This window comes from Maylandia zebra, linkage group LG10 (assembly GCF_041146795.1).
Source record: "Maylandia zebra isolate NMK-2024a linkage group LG10, Mzebra_GT3a, whole genome shotgun sequence".
Lineage (NCBI taxonomy): Eukaryota > Metazoa > Chordata > Actinopteri > Cichliformes > Cichlidae > Maylandia > Maylandia zebra.
The window spans coordinates 7,609,758-7,637,727 of record NC_135176.1 but is presented as its reverse complement, the minus strand read 5'-3'; the positions used below and the strand labels follow the sequence as shown (position 1 = coordinate 7,637,727).

The window sequence follows — 27,970 nt, the reverse complement described above, 5'->3', positions numbered from 1 at the left end:
CACGCTTGACTTTTCTCAGTTCATGGGCAGTTATTTTGCGCCTTGGTTTTTCCACACGCTTCTTGCGACCCTGTTGACTATTTTGAATGAAACGCTTGATTGTTCGATGATCACACTTCAGAAGCTTCAGAAGCAATTTTGAGACTGCTGCATCCCTCTGCAAGATATCTCACTATTTCTAACTTTTTTAAACCGTCAAGTCCTTCTTTTGACCCATTTTGCCAAAGGAAAGGACATTGCTTAATAATTATGCACACCTGATATAGGGTGTTGATGTCATTAGACCACACCCCTTCTCATTACAGAGATGCACATCACCTAATATGCTTAATTGGTAGTAGGCTTTCGAGCCTATACAGCTTGGAGTAAGACAACATGCATGAAGAGGATGATGTGGACAAAATACTCATTTGCCTAATAATTCTGCACTCCCTGTATAGTTACTCTGGGTTTTTCCTTTTTCTTGTTGGCTGCAGTTTTGTGTGTATACTTACTCCAAATTATTATTCGGCTTGCTTGTCATGACTGTCTTGAAAGTATGAATATGGCTATATAACCAAACTACAACTGCAACTACACCTGATTCTGATTTATAACATGGAATGTAGAAGGTCTGAATAATTTTAAAAAGCGTAAAAGGATATTCACTCATCTGTCGACTTTCAAACCAGACATTGTCTTTCTACAGGAGACACATCTGCGCTCCACGCAAAGCAATAGGTTGACAGAAAGTTGGGTCTCCCAGGTCTACCATTCTGCATTTAACTCTAAATCGCGGTGGGTTGCCATTTTTGTTAGAAAACATTTTCCTTTCATCACTTCAAATGGTCGCTTTCTGATAGTTACTGGCAGGCTCCACAACACTCCAGTTATTTTGGTGAATACTTATGCACCAACTTGGGACAATCCACAATTTTTATTAAGACTGATTGGCCTGCTGCCAGATTTAAATACGCATCACCTGGTGGGGATTTGAATCTGGTATTCGATCCCAACCTTGACAGGTCTAAGCCACATCAGTCTACTCGGACCTCCAGATCAGTGTCCGTTCTGAATACATTTCTTCAAAACTATGGTATTTCAGATCCACTGCGTATCACTGAGCCCTTAGCAAAATACTATTCTTCTTCTCCCCTGTGCATCATTTGTATTCGAGGATTGATTATTTTCTTTTGGATAATTTCCTTATCCCAAGGGTCACCATGTGTAAATAACATGCAATTGTAATTTCACATCATGCACCAGTACAGGTTGATATCTCATTTTCAAATGTGTGCACAAGGCAGCGTTTCTGGAAATTTGACTTAGCATTAATGTCAGATGAGGAGTTTTGCAAGTTCATTGAGTACCACATTGAGTTTTTCTAGAAACGAATAACACTCCAGATGTTTCAAAATCTATAATTTGGGAGTCGCTAAAGGCATATCTGCGGGGCCAAATTATTTATTTTGCGTCTTATAAGAATAAAAAGCGAAATGAACAGCTTCGAGAACTGACAGAGCTCATAGCAAACATTGACACACAATATGTTACCTGTCCAACCGCTGATTTATATAAGCAGAAGGTACTGCTGCAGTCTGAATTTGACACCCTCTCAATTAAAGAAACTGAGAAGCTCTTTCTTAGATCAAGATATCATATATACGAGCATGGTGAAAAAGCAGGTAGATATCTTTCACATCAGCTTTGTCAATCCGCCACAGCCCAATCTATACCTGACATACAGTTATACTCCAGTCAGGAGGTAACACACCCTGACAGAATTAAGCTATTTTATCAGGATCTCTATACTTCCCGCACTGATAATTCAGAGGCTGACTCCTTCTTGGGGAACATAGATACTCCCACGAGACCAACGTGAGCTACTGGAAAGACTTCACTTCTTATCCAAGTCTACCTATTGACTGTCCACTTTGAGGACTGTCTACAATTTCGACCTATTGCTAGAGGCCATATCTCTCAAATATATAGCACATTGCAGCATACAAAGGCAGACTCTGTGTCCAAAGCCAGAAACGCATGGGAACTGGACTTAAACCTCCAGATCTCAGACGACCTATGGGACCTTAGTGTTAGCAGGATCCATGAATCCTCAATCTGTATACGGCATTGTATAATACAGTTTAAAATCCTTCACCGGGCGTACCTAACCAAAGCTAAACTAGCCAAAATATACAATACCTCTGATAATGGATGCCCGAGGTGCAAGCAATCACCTGCTACTATGAGCCATATGTTCTGGACCTGCTCTGATTTGAACCGGTTCTGGGAATTAGTTTTTAAAGCTTTTTCATGTGTGTGGGAAAACACATATGAAGCACATATTTGGTGTCCTCCTAAACCAACACGGTATAGCTTCTTATTAAATGTATGGAGTGGCTTTCTCATCTCTCCTGGCACGCAGTCTAATTCTTCTTAAGTGGAAGGATTCCGATCTACCAGTGTTTGTTCAGTGGGTAGAGAGGTAGATAGAGCATTTGAGATACAGTTTGAGAGGGTCTCAAAGTAAATACTACAAAACCTGGTCATCCTTTATTGAATATGTGGAGAAGTTGTGATTTACTGAAGTATTACTGCTTTTATCTGTGGGTTTTTTTTTTCTTTGAAGCCACCTACTATCTGTAGCAAGCCAACAAGAACTGCACACAATGCAGCCCCCCCTCCCCCCTTTATTTATTTTATTTTTGTTTGTTTGTTTGCTTTTTGGTGTTTTCTGCCTTGTTCACATGGTAGTATTTCTTGTTTGTGTCCATACATTATACATTTTCCTGCGTGGCACAACCAGTTTCACAATGGCAATGTTTGTAATCGCAATTCCAGTTATATTTTTCTGTATTTTTGTCACATTGGAAAATCATAAATAAAGTTATCAAAAAATAAATAAATAAAATAAAACTGGCTGCCAGTAGACAGCTGTTAATTATGACTAGCACACTAGGCCCAAGTGTCAAAGACCTCTTTGAATGGTTGTTTCAGGACCACAGACTGGGCTTCACTTCAGCCAAAGTAGAGAAAGAAAGAAATGGTCAAAAACAGCAGAAAATGTGGGACAGAGGGATCAAAGCAGGGCTCTAGAGTGCGACCAATTTGGTCGCAAATGTGACCAAAATTTTCAGTGGTGCGACTAAAAAAAAATATTTGGTTGCACCTGTGCGACCAACTGTTTGGGTAGCAAAAAAATAAAATAAAATCTGCAACCTTCCCTGTGGTCAACAACAGACACACATTTTGCCCCTATCGTGGACTAAACCAATCAGAGATAGTAAGGGGCGGGACCTCCCTGATTGGCCGTGGTCCAGTTGAAAGTGCAGGTGGAAGTGGGAGGTGAGTAGCTTGAATAAAGCGATATCAATTCATTAAATCCTGAATCGACTTTTAAACATAACTGTGTTTTGCCAGAAATGCCAGATTCTCAGATTAAAGCTCACAAAACCATTTCAACAACAACCAAACAGCAAACGAGAGCAGGTACACGGATTCCACACAAAGACGTAAACACAGAACGGACCGACGCATCAGAATCAACTTTGTCTTTCTCGGCTTTCTCACCCGACGGCCCGTAGACAGACACGCTGTCGGAGCTTAGCGATTCTGATGCGTCCGGTCCGCTGTGATTGCGTCTTTTTGCGCCGATTCTGAGCTGCAGGTTTTGTCTCTCCAACCATAATTCACCGAGCCAGCAGCAAAAGAAGCAGCAAACTGCGCTTCACATTTGATCAATGTCGTCATGAATTTTGCTGTTTTGCTTCCACGACTATTAAAATCACACTTCATGCACAGCTAGCTCTCTCTCTATCTATCTCTGTACTTCAAGAACAGTTTCCCGTCTCCAATCTCTGTTTTCTGTATTATTCATTCGCTTATTACCCACCAGTCTACCGTTGTTTACAGCGCTGTCGGCTGCTGTCTTTTTCTTTTCTTTTTCTTTTTTTCACTTAAATGACTTCGGACAAGAAAGCTTATTTTTTCTGTTGTTCAATACTGAAGAAATTTAAACTTTATATGCAGAACATTGTAGAATATTTTTAAGGTTATCTGCTATAAAAAGCCAGACCAGGAAAATCTCCTTCATGTTTTTCTGTGTTTTATTCTCAGTTACTTTCACACAAAGGCATCTGCTGTGATGTTCACAATTCTGATGAAGTCAGTACTGATAAATGATCAGAATTATAATATTTCTGACTGTCTGGGGCTAAGTTGAATCGAATCGGGACTTTGAAAACCGGAATCGAATGGATTATAGAAATCAGTGATGATACCCAGCCCTAGTGAGCAGCCTAGGCACCACAGAAGTGGATGTAGCTGTAATAGGAAAAGAACTATTGCTAACTTTTCTGTTAAGTTAAGGCCTGATCCTTCTGAAATTCATAGCCAGTGCTCTGTCACGGTGTCATCAGTCTTTGAATGCTGTAAAAGCACAGTGTATCCAGAAAAACATATATTATATAAATTATTATAAAATTTGTGTGCGCCTAACTTTTGTGCCCGTACGCCTAACTTTAAAAAGTTAGGCATACCGGTACGCCCATGGCAAAAAGTTAGTCTAGAGCCCTGCAAAGGCAGGGGAGTGATGTCAGGCCTGGTCTTATCAACTTTACCAACAAAAGACTATAAGAAATGTTCCTGGAAGGTAAGGGGTGGGATATTTCAGCAAACAATGCACTCTGGATCACATGCATCTATATGCAGGGAGCTCTAACAGCAGTTCTGTACTTTACATGTGTTGGTCACCACACTTAGTAGAACATGCTGCTCCCTACAATAAAGCCACACTTATTGGCCAAGCCCCTTTAACATAATAAGCAGGATATGGGCTATTCCTCAGTCTTCAGCACAGGACTGACACATCACCTTCCTATCACTTTTCACCCTCATTGCAGTTTCCATGGTGATTACTCAGGCCGGCCTGTGCAAGTTATTTTCCTGAAGAGCCCTACATCTCCCATGCTGTTTTACACACCTACAGCATGCAGCACAGAGTGGGAGGGAGCACTTTGTTGATGCTCTGAAAAAGGAGGAGTAATAAAGCTGTCACAGTAATAAATGTGGCTGGTATGTGACTGAGAGCTGTGGCCCTCGTGACAACCCATGCTTCCCCACCGAAGGGCCTCAGGTAGGGACTGTTGTGTATGAGGTGTTATTCTGGAGAGGACATTCTTCTCCTCCTCTGTCACAAGCTCTGGTGACAGCTGAATCCCTCGCCACGGCACAACGTTTATCACAAGGGCATAAACAGTATAGCTATGAGACAAATATGCACCCAAATGGCCTGAGATCAACCCGCTGCTATTTTAAAGAAACAAAGACCAGCGAAATGTTAGCAGGACAGGACTGCGTATAATCTACCCCCTCCCCTTCCTAATCTGCATCTTAAAGAAGAGCATCAGAGGAGGATGTCTCTTTGGAGGAACGTTGTATGTCGCCCTCCTGCTTCCTTGTTCTAGGCATTCTGATATCAGCAGCACCTGCAATGCAGAACATCCTTGCTGTGAGGCTGAAACGGAGGCGCGGCAATGAGTAGAGAGGACATGGGGGAAATGGGATGAGAGTGGATGGATGGAGGAGGGAAAGCAGAGCAGGGCAGCGCAGTGATGCTCAGCAATTTAGTAAGAGGCTCATTTTTCTTGAGTTGTGCGCCCCGTCATACAGACTGGGTTATTAGAGCAACACATTTAGCCCATTTCCCCTTGAGTCAGGCAGAGAATGAGGGAAACCAGAGGAGGAAGAGGCCACTCTACCACTGCTTATTGCTGTTATGATATCCCAAGGCACCTAGAGTTTTTGTTGATGAGCGCTTGCTTTTGGGGTCTCTTCCAAGCCTCATTTTCACCTTTCCCTTTTCCTTTAATATTTCGGATAAATGAACTACAGTGCTGAAAATGCTTCATCACAAGGCGAACTGTTGATCAAAGCCTTCAAAATCCAGATTCTTTACCTTTGCACACACACGCAAACACACACACACACGTGCGCGTGCATGTGCGCACTCACCGGTCTCGCTTGTGTTTCTTCCCACTCTTTTTCTTCTTCTCTCTGTGAGTGGGTGAGAAGCTGCCAAACCTGTTGATAGAGAGAAGGATACATGACGTGACTGCTAAGTGAACCTCAGATAGATGTTAAACTGTGGCTTTTCACTGCATTACATTACCCCTCAGATAGGGTCATTATGAGCAAAGGTATCATCTTATAGTGGCTCAGCTGATTTCTCTCTCAGCTCTATTCATCCCTCTGCCTTTCTCCTTTTATTGTGGCTGCTCTCTAATGCCTCTGTGTCTCTTCATTTCAATCTTACTCCCCCTCTTTTCCTGACCTTGTCAAAAGAAAATGGGAGATGAGGGTGTGCTTTGCTAATGGCTCCCCACCCCCATGCACAGTCGCGATATCTGATGGCTCATTTGTGATACTCACACCAAAATAATTGGAATTCCGTTTTACAAAACCACCAGTGTAATTATTCTGTCAGCGGAGCTGGCGAAAGGAAAAAAAAAAAGGAAAACAGAGCAAAATCGAACCACTTCATCAGCGATCAGTGGAAGCTGTTTCCATCAGGAAAGCTAAGGCTGCCTATAGGAGGAGGATTGAAGATCACTTTGCTGACAATGACCCCAGAAAAATGTGGCAGGGGATCAATCACATTACCAACTACAGAAGCAATAACCAGGCGACATCTAGGACTGATGAAGCTATGTGAGAATGCTCTTCCTGGACTTTAGTTCAGCATTCAATCATATCATCCCGGAGATCCTGGTCCAGAAACTGTCTCACCTGGGACTCTCCACCCCCATCTGCCTCTGGATCAAGGACTTCCTGACAAATAGACCACAGTCTGTCAGAGGTTTCTGGGCGTGCACATCTCTGATGACCTCTCCTGGACTGCAAATACCACGGTGGTGGTTAAAAAGGCCCAGCAGGGTCTCCGCTTTCTGAGAGTGCTCAGGAGGAACAACCTGGAGGAGAGGCTGCTGGTGACATTTTACAGAGCCACCATAGAGAGCATCCTAACGTACGGCATAACATCATGGTATGCAGGGTGCTCAGCTGCGGACAGGAAAGTACTGCAGAGGATCATCAACACAGCCCAGAAGATCACTGGCTGCTCTCTGCCCAGCCTGGAGGTCACTGCAAACTCTCGGTACCTCAGCAGAGCTGGCAATTTCATCAAGGACTACTCTCACCCCAGCAATCAACTGTTTGAACTATTACCGTCAGGCCGACGGTACAGGTCACATAAAACCAGGACAAACAGATTCAGGGATAGCTCCTTTCCCAGAGCTATCACCGTAGTAAATAAGCACAAAAACAATTGAACCTATTCCATACCGTCACTGTCATTATATTATGCTGCTATTCATACTGTCATTATATTAATGCTGCTATCCTGTATATATTGTACATACTATTGTTTGAGTACTTACGATTGGGTTTTTTTGGGGTTTTTTTTGTACTTTTTATATTTTACATTTATATTTATTATTGAAACTTGCACCAAGGGAGCGGCACTCCAATTTCGTTGTAGTCTGTACAATGACAATAAAGGCTATTCTTAGGGGTGGGTTTTTATAATCGATTCATCGATTAAAATCGATTCTGGCTTGGATAACGTAAAATCGATTCATTAAAATCCTGAATCGATTTTTTAATATAAATTTATTTTGTCCGAAATGCCAGAATCTCTGGTGACATCTCACAAAATTTCAAGAACCACCAAACAGTAAATGAGAGCAGGTACAGGGATTCTGCACATAGACTTAAACACACAGCGCGACCCGCGGATCAGAATCAGTTAGATGTCGCCTTTCTCACAGTCGGGGCTGAAAGCCGACAGCTCGCTGATCCGGGTCCGCGCTTTGTGTTCACGCCCTTTATGCGCTGATTCTAAAGCTGTTAGTTTGATCTCTCTCCAAACAATATTGACCGAACCAGCAGCAAAAGAAGATCCAAACGCTTCACATAAACATCGTCATGAATTCACTCTTTTACTGTTTTGCTTCCATTGCGATGCGCAGCTCTCTCTCTCTCCCTCTCTCCCTCCCCCTCTCCCCCCCCCCCCCCCCTCTCTCTCTCTCTCTCTCGAACACTTTCGCTTTCTTCATTATTCGCTTGCTTGTTACGCACAAGTCTACTGTTGTTTACAGCGCTGTCGGCCGCTGTTTTTTTCCCTTTTACATTCTTCCGAAAAGAAAACCTCATTTCTGCTGTTCAATACTGAACAAATTTAAACTTTTTAATATTATTCAAAATGCAAAATGCTTAGCCGTGTGTCTAATAAAACCGCTGTAACGTCAGAGGTAATGTTCACTAATTAATGGTTTTCTTTCGTTTTTGATGTACTGCAGAATATTTTTATAAAATCCCAGACCAGGAAAATCACCTTCATGTTTTTCTGTGTTTTATCTTCAGCTACTTTGACACAAAGGCATCTGCTGTGATGCTCACACCTTGGATAAAGTCTTGCGAGTGTCAGCTTCCTTTTTATAGATACAAAAATATGTAAATGTTCTGATCTGAATTATACTTCTGACTGTCAAAATTTCCCAGATTTAAATCGAATCGAATCGAATTAAATCGAATCGTGGATCGAATCGATTTGGGACCTTGTGAATCGGAATTGAATCGATTCTAGAAATCAGTGACGATACCCAGCCCTAGCTATTCTACTCTATTCTATTCCACTCACCGACTCCTTCGACGGCCAGATTTCTTCTTCTTCCTTTTCTTTGGACGAGGGGAATGTGAGCTGCTTGATTTCCTCTTCACCCTGAATTGGCCGCATCAAGAGAGTTAGGGGGAGCATAAATCATTTACAAGCGATTGCTATTATAATCATCTCCAGTTTTCAATTTCTGATTACAGTTATTTGCCGATGCTTTGCCGATAACAGGAATGATAAGTGTATATTTTCTCATTTTCTCATTTCATTCATAACACAATATCTATACAATACATCTTACCATCCAAACAGGAAATCACTTTGAGGAAATGACACTTAATCTTGTCTATGAAGCGACACGCACACACACACACACAGAGTACAGTCTAAATGACCATCTATGTAACAGTTTTCATATATAAATAATAATTGCTGCCTACCTCACGCCACATGCACTGTGGGTGATATTTTAAGATTTTTTTTGTGTTTACATTTGGAGGAAACACCCACAAGCCATGTGACAGGGACGACAGACAGCTGATTTAACACATCCTTGAACATACCTGTTGTCACCATGGTAGTCATGCCCATAATCTCCATCTTCATAGCCAATCACTTCAGGGTCCTCTTCATACCCATCAGGGGGATAGTGCAGGTGGTTGACCCTGAAAACACATGAAGAGATTGTGGTGAACAGTGTGTCTTCATTGTCTTCAGTGAAAACATGCAGACAAACAACAGCAACATCTGTGTGGGGCTTCTTCATAATTAACTTTTTATATTTGCCATCTTAGCTGGGTGTGTGTGACCATGGCAATCACAGGAAAAAGGATGAAAAGAAGAACTGAGCAACATCATTTTCAGCATGTGGGGACATTAAACAATTAAAATAAACAAAGCCGACTTGTGTCATATTTATAAATATTTTTTTAAACATACAACCTAATCAATTTAGCCAAGTGATGGATTTATACCAGGTGGATAGTGGATAGCAGCAGCATGTGGTGTGCAGGCTGCCAGGGTTTAAGGAAGCTGAGAGAACATTGATGATGGCAGCTGCTCACTGTTTGAAAGAACCTCAGGAAAGAGGAGTAACAAGTCTGAAGACTATCATACTACCATACTATACTAATCTGATGTCAATATTCGAGAACTTTACATTTTTAATACAATTATCACATTTGTTTAGGGATTTTCTTGCAAAGAGATTTTCTTTTTACCTTTAAAGATTGTAGTCTGAGCCAAAGGGGGAAAAAAACACTGTCATTGTTATACATCAAAATGGCGATTAATATGCTGAAGTATAGCAGACATTTTATTTTTCAAATAGTAGGAATGCTTCACTGTACATGGACAGCCAAGAGAAACTTTAATTGTGACCAACAAACACAGTAAGAGGGACATTATGCTGGTAAAACAGCCACTCATCAACGCCCTCTAGAGGACAATTGGTGAAATGTGACACTTTTCCTAAATGATTTACTGTATTTAGTGGCTCTGTGTTAAGAAATTATGCAACACAAGTGTATGGAAAGACATCTGGTGTAAAATCTGTACCAAATCATAGACGTCAATCTTCCACTCTGGTAACCCAGTAGGGTTAAATAAGGTAGCAGCAGAAAGAAAATGCTAAATTATTTATTAAATTTTCTGAATGTATTAATCATATCTTGGATTTATGGGTTCAGCTCAAATTGGTAAAATGCTCTGATCACAAAGTAACACCAAGATGAATGAAAATTAGCTTTACAGGCATGGCCCGACTGATTTTTAACATAGCCTTATTGCAAGTAGAAAGTCTTAAGGGAAGCGCTTATTTTAAGCCCTTAAAGTGATAGACAGAAAGTCAGGGGGTGTTTATAGCCTAATAAATCCTGATGAAACAACAACTGTATAGGAAGTTTTATACCAATGCATTCCCTCTCAAAAAAACTATAAATGTCAGGCTACCACTAGAGAGAAGTCAACGGTGTTCATCCTCTAGAAGCTATGAACAGATGTACAAAAATGTCATTCTAATCTAATGCGCATTTATAAAAATGACCCAGATGACAGATCAGTGGTGCCGTCCTTTGGTGAGGCTAGAAACATTCCACCTACCCATATGGTAAATAGCATTAAATTTTAAAGGAACAAAAACAAAAGCAAGAAAAATAAACCGACTCTATTACACGACAAAAAAATAAAACTAAAAATCAAATGCAACTTGAGTTCTATACCGACAGTTGCAATTTTCCCTCACTGCAGCAATGAGAATATCATTAGCTCTCAATCTCTTACAGACCAGCTTGTGGGATTCATATCTTCAGACTTGTTTATCACACATTGCATTGTATGTATTGACAGATGGCTGGAGCCTCCTTTCTTCCTCTTGGCCTCACTACCCTCTTCCCTCTTAGGTGCCTCTTCTGGTCTGCCAAATGTGACCTTGCCACGTGTGATGTTAAAACAAAAAAAACCCACACCATACTGACTCTTTTTTTCCCTTCATGCTGTCACAACTCCCAGAGTTTATCAGCTCAAACTATTATAACACACTCAGCATGTCATATTCTGGGTGTTATGACGCTTTCGCCCCCTACACACATATGTAACACATGGGAGCACTGTCTTTAGCGAAGACAACAGAGGTTCTCAGCGCGACACCATGCCTCCTTTATTAATAGGTAAGAGATAAAAAAGGAATGTATAATCAGACAAAGGTGTGATATAAATTTGGATAAAACGGAACAGTGATGTAGAAGAAAAAAACAAATAAGTTGTGTCAAGCAGTGGCGTGTCTAGAAAATTTTTGTTGGGGGGGCCAGGTAGGGGCACAGATTTGGAGAAGGGTGGCAGATGTAATTGGCAGATAATGTTTAAAAAAAATTCTACCAACCGTTAACCATAATTCAATAATCCTATAAACCTAATAACCGAATGCGCTTTTAACTCTTATTAGAATGAGATTTTAACCACTACGGTGCAAAGTTTTTAGATACTGCGTTGATAAAGTACAAGAGATACAATCAGCAGAGGTGGGACCAAGTCATTGTTTTGCAAGTCTCAAGTAAGTCTCAAGTCTTTATCCTCAAGTCTCAAGTCAAGTCTCAAGTAATGTCAGGCAAGTCAGAGTCGAGTCTCAAGTCACTGGTGTAAAAGTCCGAGTCAAGTCACAAGTCTGAAACTTTGAATTTCAAGTCCTTTCGAGTCTTTAAAAAAAACAAACGAAAAAATAATGTTGCAGTTATATGCTAAATGTAAATATTAGACCATGTAATTTTAAAATCTGTGTTTTTCTCAACACATACAAAATAGTGAACTTAGAAAATATACACAAATTGTGAAATTGCACCTCTTTAAAATGCAGCTCAATTAAACTTAGCTCCAAGAATAATTTTCACCGACAGTTCTGAGATACGCTGCATGTTATTCTTGGATGCGGTTGTAGGACCAGCTTTAAAATCGCATGACAAAAATATCATACACATTAAAAAAAACTGTATCACCAACGTAGCCTGGAAAACATTTGCTAGTTAGATGAAGTCAGCTATCTCATCTTAGCATATTTATATGCATATTTATAATTATACGGTTCTTGGAGTGAGTGCATACACTCATGAAGTTTAGTAACTTCCGGTCACTGCAACAAGCCCAGGTACAGTTTACCGACGGATGGGTGCAGGACCTTGAAATGCACCGTGTAGAACGAAAGACCATCGTACGTATCATAAGTTTACCAGTCTCACAAATCGTCTTCATAAATACACATTCGTTAACCGTTTATTAATATAACCTTTGAGCTCAACGGTAATTAATTAGTAGTGGAAATAATTTCTGGTAGCATCACAGAAATGTAGCAGTGACAATAATATTGTATGCTGTAATCGTACTGGGCAATTAGTGATACAAAAAACCTGTTTTATCCTGTGAATAAAAGTATGTGTTTTTGTCAGTGTACCATAATAACAGAAGCGAAACGCAATATTGTGTCAGGATAATTTACTATTTATGCACAATAAATAAAGGAGCATAGCGGACAATTTCTGTTCAGCGCCAGACTTGCTTGTAACCTATATCACCAATTATGTTATGAAAAATGACGCATTAACTACAACAGCAGACTGACCTTTGTGTAAATGCTTGGAGCAGACTAACCTGTGAGCTGGAGTGTTCTAGGACGTTATATTTGATCTTTGAATGGCTGCAATCCAGTCGCCTCTTTGTTACTTCGGAAACATGGCTCGAACAATTTCTCTTCCACGACGTAATCCGATAACAACCGATCTCTTTACCCGTCGGCTTCCCGTGGCTGTCATGCGACCGGCTATTGCAGTTAATAATACAACAGCTTCTTGACATTTTTGTGTTTCTTTTTATCGCTGTGTGACTGATCTTAATTGAAAGCCTGCGTGCGCTAGTACCGCTTGCCACGAGTTCCCAGAATCCTTTGCGGTTCTACCCGTGAATGACGTCACATTTTCAATCTCTATATAATATGCATGTTAAATTTTATATTTGGGGTGAAATATCAAGTCTTTTCAAGTAAACCGGTTCAAGTCCAATTCAAGTCCCAAGTCATTGGTGTAAAAGTCCAAGTCAAGTCACAAGTCTTAGAACATTTTTTCAAGTCAAGTCTAAAGTCATAAAATTAATGACTCGAGTCTGACTCGAGTCCAAGTCATGTGACTCGAGTCCACACCTCTGACAATCAGTGCTTTGTCAGTGTTTACTCAGCATTCAAGGACATCAATATTTGCATAGTATTTTTACTGACATATAGTGCACATATGTTTTGGGCAAAAACATTTTTGAATATTAAAATACGAACATTTGTAACAAACAATTGACAAATTAGCCAATTCCAATGTAAAACTTTATCTGCCTGTTAAAAAAAGAAGATAATCTTCTCACAAACTGGTGTTTGATTTTGAAACAGGAAAAAAGTGGGGAAACAACTGAAAAGACTAACATTTGAATAAAACCTGAAAGCAAGTAAATACTTCCTATGCTGCCTTATGGTAAACTTTGGTAATATTGATAAAGAACAACACTGGCTGATGATGAAATACAGTCAGCTGGCATGGTGACACAGCCAGTATTAACCTGCAGGGCTGGACTGGGACAGAAAATCGGGCATTTTGACTAGAGACCGGCCCACCAGGTATTAAAGCCATAAAGACTTTGAATGAAAACAAATGCTGTTGTGACAGTGATGTACACTGTCTTGTTGGTATATGTATGATTTCTATACATTTTACGTCAGATAAAAACTTTGGTTGTAAGATTTAGATAATTATTTAATAAAAGCGAGATATTTTAAATGAGAATAAGAAAGAAAAGTATTTCTTTGTGCCCCCCCTTTCCCTGTTAATGCCCTACCTGGCCCCCTGGCAAAACTTTCCTAGACCCGCCCCTGCACAGTTACCAGCTGTCAGCTACACAGAAAAGGATCCTGGTGTAAGTTGTCTCTCAGAAACAGTTCATAACTTCCCTCCAACTCATTCATGTCACCTAAAAGGTAAACCTGTTTCTCCATCACCTGTTCAGCTCTGATGATTCAGTAAGGACATCTGCTGGTTTCATCTTCATGTTTCCCTCTCACCACATATCCAAACCGACATCATGACCAGCAGGTTTACAGCTGTGGCTCCAGCAAACGTCAGCTGATACTAGAAATTAATATTAAATAAATTCTAACAACAGCTGATCAAGCTTAAACGTGCAGCTGTTGTTTAGCGCGACATCCGCTGGTTTCCTCTTTCTGGCATAAAGTGGGCGATAAATAAACAAGAGAGAAAAGCCGATCAGCTGATCATTGATCAGTTTCATGATTGAAGTAGCAACAGGAGAGGGAGGGTGAGAGGATGAGAGAAGAAGAGGCAGCTGTGCAGCGTAATGACAGAATAACTCCAGCTTTGTGTCTTTTTTTCATTATAGCGAAAGACCAGGACAAACTACATCTCTTCTCAGCTCAATACGAAACGTGTAATATTTTCTCTGATTGAGGGACCATTCCATTTTTTTAAGGAGCCGTTGGCAACTCTACTAACTAACCTTATGAATAAAATAAAGTTCACTATAAGTTACATCATAGCACCCACCCAGCTGTATAAAAACTCCGTCAAGCTGGCTAGAACGCAGTACGAGTTATTGTAACTGACGGTAAAAAGTCAGCACAACGAAAATAAACTACACCTAAACTTGGTTTATATCTAACCCAGATAGACTGCAGGTCATAACTTCTTACCTGAAGTTCAGTTCACCTGACACTCGGACTGGCGGCTGCCTCGGGGCTCTCCTCCTGCCTCCCCTTCCCTCATCTACCTGCTGGCCTCTGTGGAAGCCCCGCCATAGCCACCACCAAACAACTGAGTTATTTTTACACATCCACCTGCATCTGGCCAATCCACCACCTCTCATTGTTCACCTCACTGTGCCCCCCCAGGCCACCCTGCTGGACACGCCACTGGTGTCAAGTATCTGGAAGGAGAGAGTGGAACCAACACGAACAGGGAATGGGGTCTGGTGGTTAGTTGAGAAGACTTTGGCCTTTAATTGGCTGAGCACCACTAGGCACAGCAGGGATGCTAAGAACCAGCAGAATTACATCTGTGATGAACATGAGTTACAAAAATCAACTTAATTGGAACTCGCGCAACAAAAATATCTGCCTCAAACAGCAGAATTAAGTGAGGAGAAGAGGGTGTCAGACGACTCAGATGTTTGCATTAGAAAGTGAAGTTGAAAGTTTGCGAGGGAATATAGACTATAGATGATATTTTAAGTAAGCACCGCATGTTGATGGCACTCACACTTTCACTGCAAAAAGGCAAAAATAACTCACATTTTAACTCTGAGCTGAGAAGACACGCATGTACACAGAAACACATCGATACCCTGCAGTATTATTTTTTGGTTAGATTCACTAAAATCTCTGTAAAGTCTATATTTTTATTATTTAGCTTTTGAAATCCAGATGGTGTGGCCTCTCAGACTAAATGCAGGCTCCAGTCCAAGCCTCTGGTAATGTAATTGGCTTGGCCTTGGAGGAAGTGTTCGGATACTAGGCTTGTGCACATTCAGAAGCAGCTGCATACTCTTCCTCCTTAACATCAATATTTTTCTAAAAAAATGCCATCACTCCACATCAGCCAAATACAAAATATTTAGCATGGCTGTATTAGGTAGAAACCTCTGGGAAAGAGAAATAAAGCCAAAAAACTAGAGTTTCTCTTAGAGCCACTTTAAGCAGCTGTAAAAGTGAGTCAATTCACACCGACGCTCTTGTTAAAATGCCCAACTGAAGTGATGAAACTGACATGTTTACAGCATAGTGGGGAGAAAAAAAAGATCTTGGCTCACCTTCATAACAGCTGTATGGGGGTGACTGTTTTTTTGGAACTGATTAATTTCACACTTTTAAGGCTTAAATGAGGTCCGCTGTAGATGATCGCTGAATGCTAAGTACTGCCTCTGCTAATTTGAGTAATTGGACTGGACTCATTGGTCATGTTAGAGCATTTTAATGGAGTTAGCTTACCAATTCAGATTGGAATGTGGTTTATTGTACTAAAAGCTTGATCAAAAACTTTGCAGTCCAGGTAAGTGAAATTCTACTTTTCTCTTTTTTCCATTTTCTTTCTTTTTTTTTTTTTGTTTGTTTTTTTTACTTATCACAAAGTAACATTTCTCTTTGCAGTGCATCCATGCAGTCAATGGAGTCATCTTGATAAGCAAGTTTGCTAACATTAGCTAATAACTAGGGGTGCAACGATATTCGTATCGATATTGAACCGTTCGATACAGTGCTTTCGGTTCGGTACGCATATGTATCGAACAATATAACATTTGTAATTTATTTTATCAACTTTCCTTCTGACGATGCTGTCTGTGTTGAGCGCTCAGTGAATCTGCGTTCGACTACTCCGCCTAGGCTGCACTGTCGAGCGCAGATCTACTGAGCGCTCAACACAGACAGCATAGTCAGAAGGAAGAGCGCAGGGCAAGCTAGCAAGACAGAAGTTAAGCTCTCCAGATCTGGCGTTTGGAATTATTTTGGTTTTCATGTGACGTATGACCCTGAAGGTCATGGACTAAAGTAAAACAGTATGTTGGATGTGCCGTGCAATGCTCAATTACATGGGTGGGAGCTAGTGTGTTAGCGCAGTTAGCTCGTTAACGTGTTGGCCGTCTAGCCCCATGCACGGGGCGATCCGCGGTAGCTCGTTAACGGAGATTTGCCGTGTTGTGGCGTTAAGGTCATTTCAACGAGATTAACCTGAAATCACTAGTGGGAACACAACGAATATGACTGCATATTTACGCCGACATCATCCTAGTGCAAAGACAAAAACAACAAGCATGCTACTAACTTTAGCCGAGTCATTTAGACAGCTGTTAGCACATGATTCTCCTTATGCTGCTGAGAATATAGCCCAGAAGAAGCGGATAGTATAGCTTTTATTTTGGAAAGAGCCATTTCTCTGTAATAAACTCTCTTTTCCAAAGATGAGTGATTCCTCAATCAGATACAGGGCTTGCAATATCGCTAGCCCGACGTCCTGGGGCTAGCGATTTTTTTCAGTCGGGCTACCAAAATCTATCTCTGCCCTGCCCGTCGGGCTATTGTAGGAAGGAAAAATATATGTCAATGCTTTTGCATTCTTTCAGAAATGTAGCTGGGTAATTATGTCATTGGCATCGGTGAGCCACTGTCAATATGTGACATATTGAAATCGCGTTTGAATTTGCGCTCGTTTTTTTGCTTTCACTTTGCAATCACGCGAACTGTGTATAGAGAGCGACAGCACTGATCTGTGAGTGATGATAATTTGCGCACCAATTCCTCTGACATCGTCTTATTAATCGTTAGCTTACTATGCAAACATGACAAGTGAAATCTCCCGCAGCAAGCTTAAACATGTGAGAGGTTGATCGCGCAGAGAATCGCTGAGCTTATGTGAGTGCGTGTGTAAAAGCAGGAGGATATATATTTCATTTCTTCTGAGCCAAATAAGACAGGTCAGGGTGAAGAAGTCAGGGTGAAGAAGTGACAGCCAAAGAAAAGCTTACCACAAAACGGAGAAGTTATGACAAATCAGACTATAAGGCAAAAAGAAAGTGCAGCTTTATGGTTTCATGGACAAAAGAATTTCTGTGGCTGCAATATGACGAGCTAAATAACCAGGGCTGCACATAAGTGGTCCGCAGGTGCGCATTCGCTGTCAAAATAAAAAACACGCACAAGGGTTAGGGTTAAATTTAAAAACTGTACTTTTGAGTTAAAATATATATTTATAATTTTAATAAATGACAAATTAAAAATGCATGAACATTTTTTTGTATCGAAAAAATATCGAACCGTGACACCAAAGTATCGAACCGAACCGAACCGTGAATTTTGTGTATCGTTGCACCCCTACTAATAACCTAATATGCACTAATTATCTATTACAAAGCCAGATCTCGATTAACAACATCTGCACTGTGATTTAAAGTCGGATGTATTAATAGTAGGATGTGTTAATAACACAGCAGTTCTAATTGTTTGTGCTATAGGTGGCTGTAGCTCAGGTGGCAGAGCAGGTCAGCCACTAATCAGAAGGTCGGTGGTTCGATCCCAGGCTGCCTCCTGGCTGCATGTCAAATATCCTTGGGCAAGATACTAACCCCGTGTTTGCCTACTGGTGGTGGTCAGAGGGCCCGGTGGCGCCAGTGTCTGGCAGCCTCGCCTCTGTCAGTGCGCCCCAGGGCAGCAGTGGCTACAATGTAGCTGCCATCACCAGTGTGTGAATGTGTGGGTGAATGACTGAATGTAGTGTGAAGCGCTTTGGGGTCCTCAAGGGACTAGAAAAGCGCTATACAAATACAGGCCATTTACCATATTCACTTGACAAATTTCTTACTTCTAAAAAAAAATTATGAAAAAAACATCTCTAATGGGATTCACAGACTTTACCCATGACCCATGAGTGTGCTGACTCAGTTAGCTGAAGTTGCTTTAGATTCTTTTAAACAGGGACATTAAAATGTAAATAATTGTGAAAGATTCATAACAGCATGCGACTTCAGCATTACTTGCTGACTTCACATTCAATGTCTTGATTTAGTTTTTTCAAAGCAAAACAAAAAGAAATTGTTGCTTTAGCTGTCGGTGTTGCCCCCACAGGGCAGGAAAAGAAACTCGCTGCCAAAAAGAGCAATTAACAACAATTTAAACAATCTAGTGGTCCCCATGCTTAGTCATTAGTAACAAATCAACCAATTCCCCATCCTGTCTCTAGTTTCCTAATTTATACTATGCTCCATTATGCTGACGACATCTGTCCAGTCCAGACAGCGTTCCTATTAGGCAGATGAGTGAGTCTCTCTGCTGACCTGGTGAGGTAAGAGCCTCTCTAATTCAGCCACTGTCCCTGAGACTTGGCAGTGATGGACTATGGCCAAGGGTCTCCCTAGGGCTGTAGCACCAAGTAGTGCAACTCATTCATAGCCTCTTTCAGACAACCACTCTGCTCGTGAAGTCCTGCACATGTTTCTGTTGCTGCAGAGAGTTATAGTTTGTTATTCTGGGGAGGAGGCAGGTGGTGGCTGTATGGATTACTCTTCATTATATGTATGGGGGCAAACTACAAAGACTTTAGAGTTGTCATATTGAGATGAAAAGTTTACTGTGCTGGGATTTCTATAAGCCGAGCTGATTGATTAGATGGTCGTCGGGGAAAAACCTTAATCTTGTGGATGCACAATGTTTAGATAAGATAAAACCACTTCTATACAAAATAAGATATATTTCTGTTTCCTAATAAGGAAAGGCTGGTCTCAGGTATTACATCAGATATTGAACTGCTATCTGAAACTGAGGGGCAGCCTTGGTAAGTAAGCACGAAAGGCTCTGAGAGGCTTTACATGCTGCATTCCTTGTCTCGCTCCACATTCCCATCCATTCTTCAGGAAATCAATGTGGGACACCAGTAAACAGAGTTATGAGGTAGCCACAGCTTACTGCTGGCTGTTTATTGCTAGTGTATTAAGCTACAGCTGATTTATCACATTCTGTCATTTTCTTTCCTCAGACTTCCTGTATCTCTTATCAATTTGTAATACCTTTTCTCAATCCAACCAACATATCTAATTGAGGAGTCAGATTAATTAAGGCATGTTAATGTCTAAAGAGGCATTTCACTTCAGCTTACTTCACACAGAGGTCTGCTTGCGTGTATTTTTTTTAAATCCTGGGTGAGCGAAAAGGATAAGGAAGAGTGGGAGGATAACAACCCTGCAAATTACAAGCCTCTTCAATTTTCCACATCAAGGCCTTTGTAGAGAGGGAATGTTGCAGAATTTCAGGCGAGCACAGACATCCTAAATTGACCTGACTCACAAGTGCCCTTGAGAGTGAACTACTGTGAAAAGCAAAGCATGCAGAGTTTCCTGTGTCTTTATAGTTTGCCGTCTTTGGACCATAAAGGTTCATCTCATTCATCTTACTGTACATCACGGCTGTGGGTAACTCCTCCTCCCCAGCCTTCTTTTTCATTTCACTGTGGTTTAGTTAAACGTCAGACAACAGCTGACATGCAGAGGAGGGAGAATCATTAATCGCGACTGCGAGACAGGAAGCATGAGCGTCATTAACAGTCATTAGTTCAGAGACAGCAGGACAGGTTGCCACCACAACCATGCCTCTCTCCATCACTCACAGGTTCAGAACACTGAGTCAGGAATGCCTCCACACCCACATCCTGCTGTTGCCATTCCTCCCGTATTTCAAGGTTCCAGCCTTTGTGATTGTGTCTTTCTGTGACGTGGACAAAGTCTTTTTACACATTCATTCATTTTGATTGCTTTAATTCCGTCTTTGCTTGCCTCAGAAGAGGCACTCTCCCTCCCACCTTGCGCTTAAAGCTTGAACGAGGCTTAGCACTAAACAAATTGACAATTATCATGCCAATCTTCGCCTCATTGGCTTCCAGCAGAGTTTGGAATAGACTTTAAAATGCTACTGATTATTTTCAAAGCACCAGGGTTTTAACTATTCCCTGTGTATTCACAGAAAGGCAGTGCCAGTCAAAAGCCATTAAAATTTATTGCACTTTTGCAATTACGGTCCATGTTCTTTGGAACCAACAGCTTTCAAGGTATTATTTGAGTTGCAGGCCATTTTTCATGACCTCTTTTAAAATCAATTTCTGTTAGCATTTGCTATTTATTGCTACCTAGTTATAGTAGTTTCATTTATTATGAAGCATCTGCATTCATTTTCTAATCAATTTATCATCAAGGATGATGCCTAATGACTTTGCTAACAATGTGTTTGCGAACAAAAAATGGAGTTGAGATAGGCTGTGAAAGAATATAAATACATTCTTTGGTTATGCATGGACAATCCTCTGAAAAAACAATGAAATATATAAATTTTATGCAGAAACATCCACCCCTCTCCTCTCTTCTTCTCTGACCCGACTGGCACAAGTAGCTGTTAAACATTATTGTACAAAGACAAAGATTTATAGCTTAAGGGCAAATTTACAATGCAAGGCAACCAGAATTGCATAAAATTGATGAGAGGAGAAAATTCTGCTTATAATTTACGGACAGTGGCCTAATTTATGAAAATGTACAAAGTCTCTCTACAGAGAGAGGAGCAAAACAGATCTATCAGAACTGGGTGGGTACTGTGTGTGTGGGGTCTTGGAGGTCGAGTTTTTCGGGTCGAGTCTCTGTAATAAACATCCCATTTAATAAACACTAGAAGAGGATTTTAGGTAGTGCCAGACATGAACAGTTAGGGCATCACTGGGCTTCATTTTTGGGATTTTGAAGACCGATACCATTTTTTTTCTATCACACATAAAGCATAAATGGGTTTAACATTTGTTAGGTGTAGTTACTGCACTTATGATTCTTTACTAAGATAATATGATAATGTTGCAAAAACTGGCACAAGTTACCCGTTTATGCTCTGTCTGACTCTGCAGGTTGCTGTGCTTGTGCCATTCCAAACAAGATGTTGCCAGCAGTGTAGTTGCAGACTGCCCTCAGGCCATTTATCTATCCACTTTCTTCCACTTATCCAGAGCCGGGTTGTGGGGGAAGCAGCCTTAACAGAAAAGCCTAATACTCCCTCTGCCCAGCCACCGCCTCCTGCTTATTCAGGGAACACTGAAGTGCTTCTGGTCCTGGGTCTATGCGCCCCCAGACACCTCACCCAGGAGACGCCCAAGAGGCATCATTCTTGTCAGTAGAGCTGGGCGATAGAACGATAACGATATGTATCGCGATATAACTTTTTCTCGATAGAAAAATCAAACTATCGCGATAGACCTCGCCGCTCTTGTCCTCTTAAAAAAAAGAAAAAAAAAAAAGAAAAGAACAGCCAATCCAAATTACGTAGCGCAGAGCCGAACCAATCACAGCCGCAGCGTCACGTCACGTGACTTGTTACGTGCAGCACAAGTGCCAAGCCGCACATGTGTATTTGTTTGGGAAGCAGCCAGCCACCGTACCGCCCGGGTAATGGAGGAAATGAGTGTGCCGACTACAAAAATCAACCGAGCGTGACCGAAGGTTACCGAAGAGAAAACAGATGATGGTTCCAATGCCGGAGAGATTGTCGAACGGAAGAGCCATAGAAGTTCCGTAGTGTGAAGGTATTTCGGCTACTTCAAGTCTGACAAAAAACAGAGTAGCGTGCACTGTAAATTGTGCCGAAAGCAAGTCTGGAAATACAATAAACTGGTGCGTGCGCTACGTCCACATGTACCCGGGTATTTTTGAAAACGCAGATTTTTCTATGCGTTTGCACCTTTCGTCCACACGTACAGCGTTTTTGGTCACTGAAAACGAAGATTTTTGAAAACTCAATACTGTTACTGTTAATTCTACTCTCTGCAGTGTTTAAATGCTTACATATACACACAGTTACTGTCCCTCCACACATGCGACTCGGTTCTGCTTCTATGCCCCAGCTTTGTTTACTTTTTCCCACCGAGGCTTCTAGACTTCTGATTGGCCAACATTTCTGCACGGTTAGGAATCTAGCTCCACCTGCTGCTTTGGCATGTTCATAGCAGCGTTTTCCTTCATTTCTCCCTTTATGTGTGGACGGGATTATTTTTTAAAACGAAAACGGAAAATCTCCGTTTTCAAAAATAATAATAATGATGGATTGGATTTATATAGCGCTTTTCAAGGCACCTAAAGCGCTTTACAATACCACTATTCATTCACTCTCACATTCATACACTTGTGGAGCTAAGCTACAGTTGTAGCCACAGCTGCCCTGGGGCAGACTGACAGAAGCGAGGCTGCCATATCGCGCCATCGGCCCCTCTGGCCATCACCAGTAGGCAAGTAGGGTAAAGTGTCTTGCCCAAGGACACAACGACCAGGACAGAGAGCCCAGGGATCGAACCGGCGACCTTCCGGTTACAGATGCGATTCCCAACCCCCTGAGCCACGGTCGCCCCTACATACCCGTGTATGTGTGGACGTAGCCTCAGTCTCTGACCGGAAGCGCTAATTCGTCATTCGGCTTTTGTCAGACTAAAGTAACTGTTAAAAGTGTTTGAAAAGCTAAGCTATACAACAAGGAGAGATTGAGAATTTCCTTTTGGTTCTCAGTTTATTTGATATTGATAAAAGTTAATCAATTTTGTCTGTTCTTCTGTAAAACAAACTAAGCTTTATTTTTAGAATTAATATTTTGTTTCTAAGTGGAATTGACAATTTAGTCTGTTTCGTTTGTTCTATTTTGAAACTTAAACGCTTTAGCGGCTGCCTTTTGTGTAGTTTGCAATATTTGCCTTTATTTATCTGAAAAAGTCTCATGTTCCTTAAGTACATCTTCCCTGTTGAACTTATTATGGGAAATAAATATTTAAATAAAAACAAGCTGCTGATTATTTCACATTTTACTTGTGAGCAACGGCACATTTAAATCTTACAAATATAGTTATTTGGGTTATATCGTGATAGATATCGTTATCGCCTGAAATGAAAAAAAACATATCGTGATATGAAAAAATCTTATATCGCCCAGCTCTACTTGTCAGATATCTGAACCACCTGAACTGGGTCCATTAAATGTGGAGGAGTAGGGCCTCTACTCTGAGCCCCTCTTGAATGACTGAACTCACTCAATCTCTCAGAGAGAGGCCAGCTACTTTTCAGAGAAAGCTCATTTCTGTCGTTTGCATCTTAGGTATCGTCACTACTCAAAAGTGGTGACCAAATTCACGTAGTGGTCAAACTGTGTAACATCAACACTCATACCATGGCTGAAGGGCGTTTCTCCCTTCTCTTCCTTACTTTTTACATTTGCATTTATCTGTGGTTATAAATGCAGATGCAGCTGACTGATGATTTTAAACTAGTGTGCACCACTAGGAAATCTGACCTTCTAATGCACGTGTCACAGATATCAAAGCTGACGACGTAACTTACATTGGTTGTGTGTGGGAGCCTTCTCTGGTGATAACGCCTTCTTTGTCCATCAGCATTTGTCTGAATGTGCTTACTTTCTGTCGGATTTCTTCTTCTGTGTACCTGAGGATAAGAAAACACAACAGTTAACAGAGAAGCAAACACATGTTCATCAGTAATCCGCAGCTTTAAATAGCGGGTTCAGCAGTCAGCGAACAAGGATGAATCTGAATTCTTCTCAGTGTTAACCAGAGTCTATGTGAAGGTCTGTGAACAGTGACACGGCAGCCTTTAATAACAGCACCGATTGCAGCAGAGGAACTGGCAAAACTAACTGTTATCTGTCATAACTGCCAGAAGCTCGCGTAGGAGGCGTGTCGTGCCCCGCTATCACACAGAGTCAGAAAAAATGGCAAAGGCTGTCTTCTGACTGCATCCTGACCAAAAATTACACTCAGCCAAATTATGCACATTCTGATGATTCACTGTCAACCTCTCTGGTCCCAGGCGGGCCAGTACTGCATGTTTTATTCTGCAAGTGAGCACCGGGACTCGCAACTGAGCTGAGAGTAACTGCAAGCAGCTTGTGGAGCTCTCTATCAGCTGACACAGACAGAATAATGAGGATCTCTGCAGAGGCACAGAAAAATCAATTACTGTCTCGGTCATATTGTAGATTTGTATTCATATTTTTTAATCTAACATATTTGGCTTTTTTTTTTTTAGATGGCTGTGGCTGTTAGTAGGGGCAAAAGAAGAGGAGCAAAATGATCAGTGCTGTAATGACGCTCTAATTTCATTGTGAATGTAACAATACAAAATGCACAGAGTAAATCAGAAAGGCAAAACTGTTTATGCATACAGCTTTAAGCTACATCCTCCCAGTCTGTAAATTTCACAAGCAGCAGCCACAGTAGCACTACAGGCTGCCTCTGTAGGAGCAGTGACAGCTCTACAGTGGAGACAGTAATAATTCAACTAGCCTATCTGAACAAGTCCCGTTTTAATCTACAGATACTCATAGATCAGCCGTGCAAGAACATGTGCTTGACAGGACATGGCTTCTTAATTTCACTGCGCGCCGAAGCCCATCTCCCGGTAAATTCACACCAACTTCTAAACCATCTCCAAGTTCAGCTTGGGCTGTGGTAATGAGCTGTAATGAGTTATAGAGCCAGAGAGAAGGTTGGAGGTGGGAGTGAAAAGGGAGAGAATTAATAAAGCTGTGAAATGGTGGCCGAGAGCCAAACATCACAGAGGAAGACTGACTGGGACCCACTTGTATTAATAAGCAACTATAATATTTATGTCACGTTGAACAATGAAAGAGATCCAGCACTGTGCTCACACAGAAATCCACCGAGATTTACCACACAGCTAAAAACACAGATACTTGCCTTGACCGTAAAACTGCATTCATTGTGTCTTTGAATCTAAACCTACTGGTGTGTGGTGTTTTCATATTTGGTGATTGGCCAATTAGAGCAGGGCGATATTGCCAAAAAAATTTATCACGATATATATTTGAAAATTTGCGATAACGATATAACTGACGATATAATTGATGCGAGACAAAATACAACTCCACAACATTACTAGCACAAAAAGACAATCTTCCATTTATTTTCACTTAAACAAGAAGCTGGTTTTTATGTACATTAAAGCTTTATAAAAATGTAACAGTGCAAATGCAAATTCCTTGCTGAAAGTTTAACCAAAAGGCATTTCCAGTAGAAATGGGCTGACATATCCTGAGCATAACCATGTATAATATCCACTGAAGTTAAAAAGAGGTGCTTTGCAACATTAAACTGCAGTGTGCAGTACGTATTTTTCGGACCATAAGGTGCACGGGATTATAAGGCACATTAAGCGAAACAAAGCAGTCAGATAAATCAAACTTTAGCAAACTCATTCTTCTTGCTTCCTCCACTTCTGTACCATTGGTTCATTAATGTTGAATTCTCTGGCAGCTGCTCTATTCCCATGTTGTTGCAGTATATTAATGACTAACCTCGTATTGTGGATGGATTATCTCAGTTGTTCTCCTGACTGAAGTTTGGTCCGTTTACAGCATCCTGCCATGCGATTGCATTTGTCTCTAACTATCAGGAACCTTAACGTTAACTTTTATAAGTGGAAAAGTGTTAAGTGTTCGTCCTCCAGCTTCACCGTTTATGTTATGCTAACGTAGCTGTGTCGCTAGCGATCACGTAGCACATCATTATATACCAGCTAGCCCAACTTCAGTAACCCTACAAACGTCACTGCTGTTTAGTTTCCTGTCTTCATTTATGTTGGAAGTGAAAGCAGAGCTGTACGTTTGAATTTTTTCAGAAATCTCTCAGTCAGAACATGCAATATCATGCTTAGGTAACTAGCGAGCTAACTTCCGCTAGCTTCCTGTTAACTTCTAACTCCGTTAAATGTAAAAAATTTTGTTTTCATGGATGCCTGGAAGTTAAACTTCATAGTTACACCTGGTAAAGCAGCAATGCTGATCGTTTTATTAAAGATGAAAGAATTTAGACAGTTTTTAACTCTAAGTGATGCTGCAGTGTTGTTTGACCTGAAGTATACGGAGTTTAGGACCCAGATTACTCCCAGATTTAAGAGCATCTTAGTCCGACAAATATGACAATAACAACGGCCGCTTGCATGTTCTGCAAAAAAATGTGCTTTGTTGTGTATCTGACGGACAAACACCAAACCAGTTCCACATCACGGAAGTTGCACCATTTTTACAAACCAATTCTGGTTCATCTGTTTCACTCAACAATCGGCCATGTGCGTATGAAAACAAAGGCACTGCGCATGCGCGTTTTACTCCCATTCTATCGCGATATTTCATTTTCCTATCGTTGCCTAACATTATACCGGTATTACCGTGAACGGTATAATATGGCCCAGCCCTATTCCAGTCTGGATTTAGGGTGAACCACAGCCTAACATTATACCTGTCACGGTCTGCAGTAGTGATGGTAAATTTGATTCTTTTTACTGAATCGAGTGTTAATGAGTCACTCACCAAAGTGAATCGGGAGTTTTGAGTCATTTGATTCACTGAGTCAGTTGACCAGAGAGTGCAAAAATTTTACATTTTCACTCAAACTTAATTTGTTTCCCTTTTCATGTAAATCCCACTGCTAAGATGGATGATTAAAAAAAAAAAAAAAAACTATTTTGTAGAGAAAAAAAGAGCAAAAACATTTCTAAAATTAAGCAATTTCCTATCAAAATTGCTTAATAAACATTTATTTTGTTTATTTGTATTTTATTAGTATTTTCCTTAAGTGTGTCAATTATATATTTTCTTATCTAAATGTCCACTGCGCTGTGAGCCAGGGGGCGGTAATACGCCTTAATATTGGTTGCCAACCAAGAAGAAGAAGAAGCTGTGAGCCAGGAGGGAGGGGGTGAATGAGTGATTCGTTCGCTCGCTCTATGATTCAGCACAGGAGGGAGGGGGTGAGTGAGTGAGTGATTCGTTCGCTCACTCCTTGATTCAGCACAGGAGGGAGGGGGTTAGTGAGTCCTGAGTGATTCGTTCGCTCTTTGATTCAGCACAGGAGGGAGGGGGTGAGCGAGTCCTGAGTGATTCGCTTATGCTTATGATTCAGCACAGGAAGGGAGGGGGTGAGTAGCTCAAATGTGTTGTTAGCATGTTAGCAGCGCGATGCTACTCTGAACCGAGGAGCTATTTTCTTGATGTGAGCTTCTACTCAGGGTTTTTTCTTCCAGTTCTGGGCCCTATTTCAGGAAGCCGGTTTAGAAAACTCAGAGTGAAAAACGATACTCAGGGTTGAGTAACCCCGAACTGTCCAACTCGGAATATTCGGTTTCAGAAAGGCTGATAACAATTAGTTCAGTCAACGCGGAGTTGCTTTAACCCCAAGTGAAGCGCGCGGACGA

General features: G+C 41.1%; 1 protein-coding gene across 9 annotated transcripts in view; it reads right to left on the bottom strand.

Moving 5' to 3' along the window:
- Positions 1–27,970, bottom strand: part of srrm3 (serine/arginine repetitive matrix 3) — a 144,940-nt gene that overhangs the window by 25,539 nt on the left and 91,431 nt on the right. For 8 of the 9 annotated variants that reach the window (XM_076888947.1, XM_076888949.1, XM_076888952.1 and 5 more), the window contains 5 exons: positions 24,080–24,181; positions 9,214–9,315; positions 8,678–8,758; positions 6,766–6,807; positions 5,992–6,060 (listed from right to left, as the gene is read on the bottom strand). In XM_076888947.1, the coding sequence (XP_076745062.1) occupies positions 5,992–6,060; positions 6,766–6,807; positions 8,678–8,758; positions 9,214–9,315; positions 24,080–24,181 (396 nt within the window). The remainder of the gene's footprint in view (positions 1–5,991; positions 6,061–6,765; positions 6,808–8,677; positions 8,759–9,213; positions 9,316–24,079; positions 24,182–27,970) is intronic. The other variant, XM_076888946.1, reaches the window with a different exon arrangement.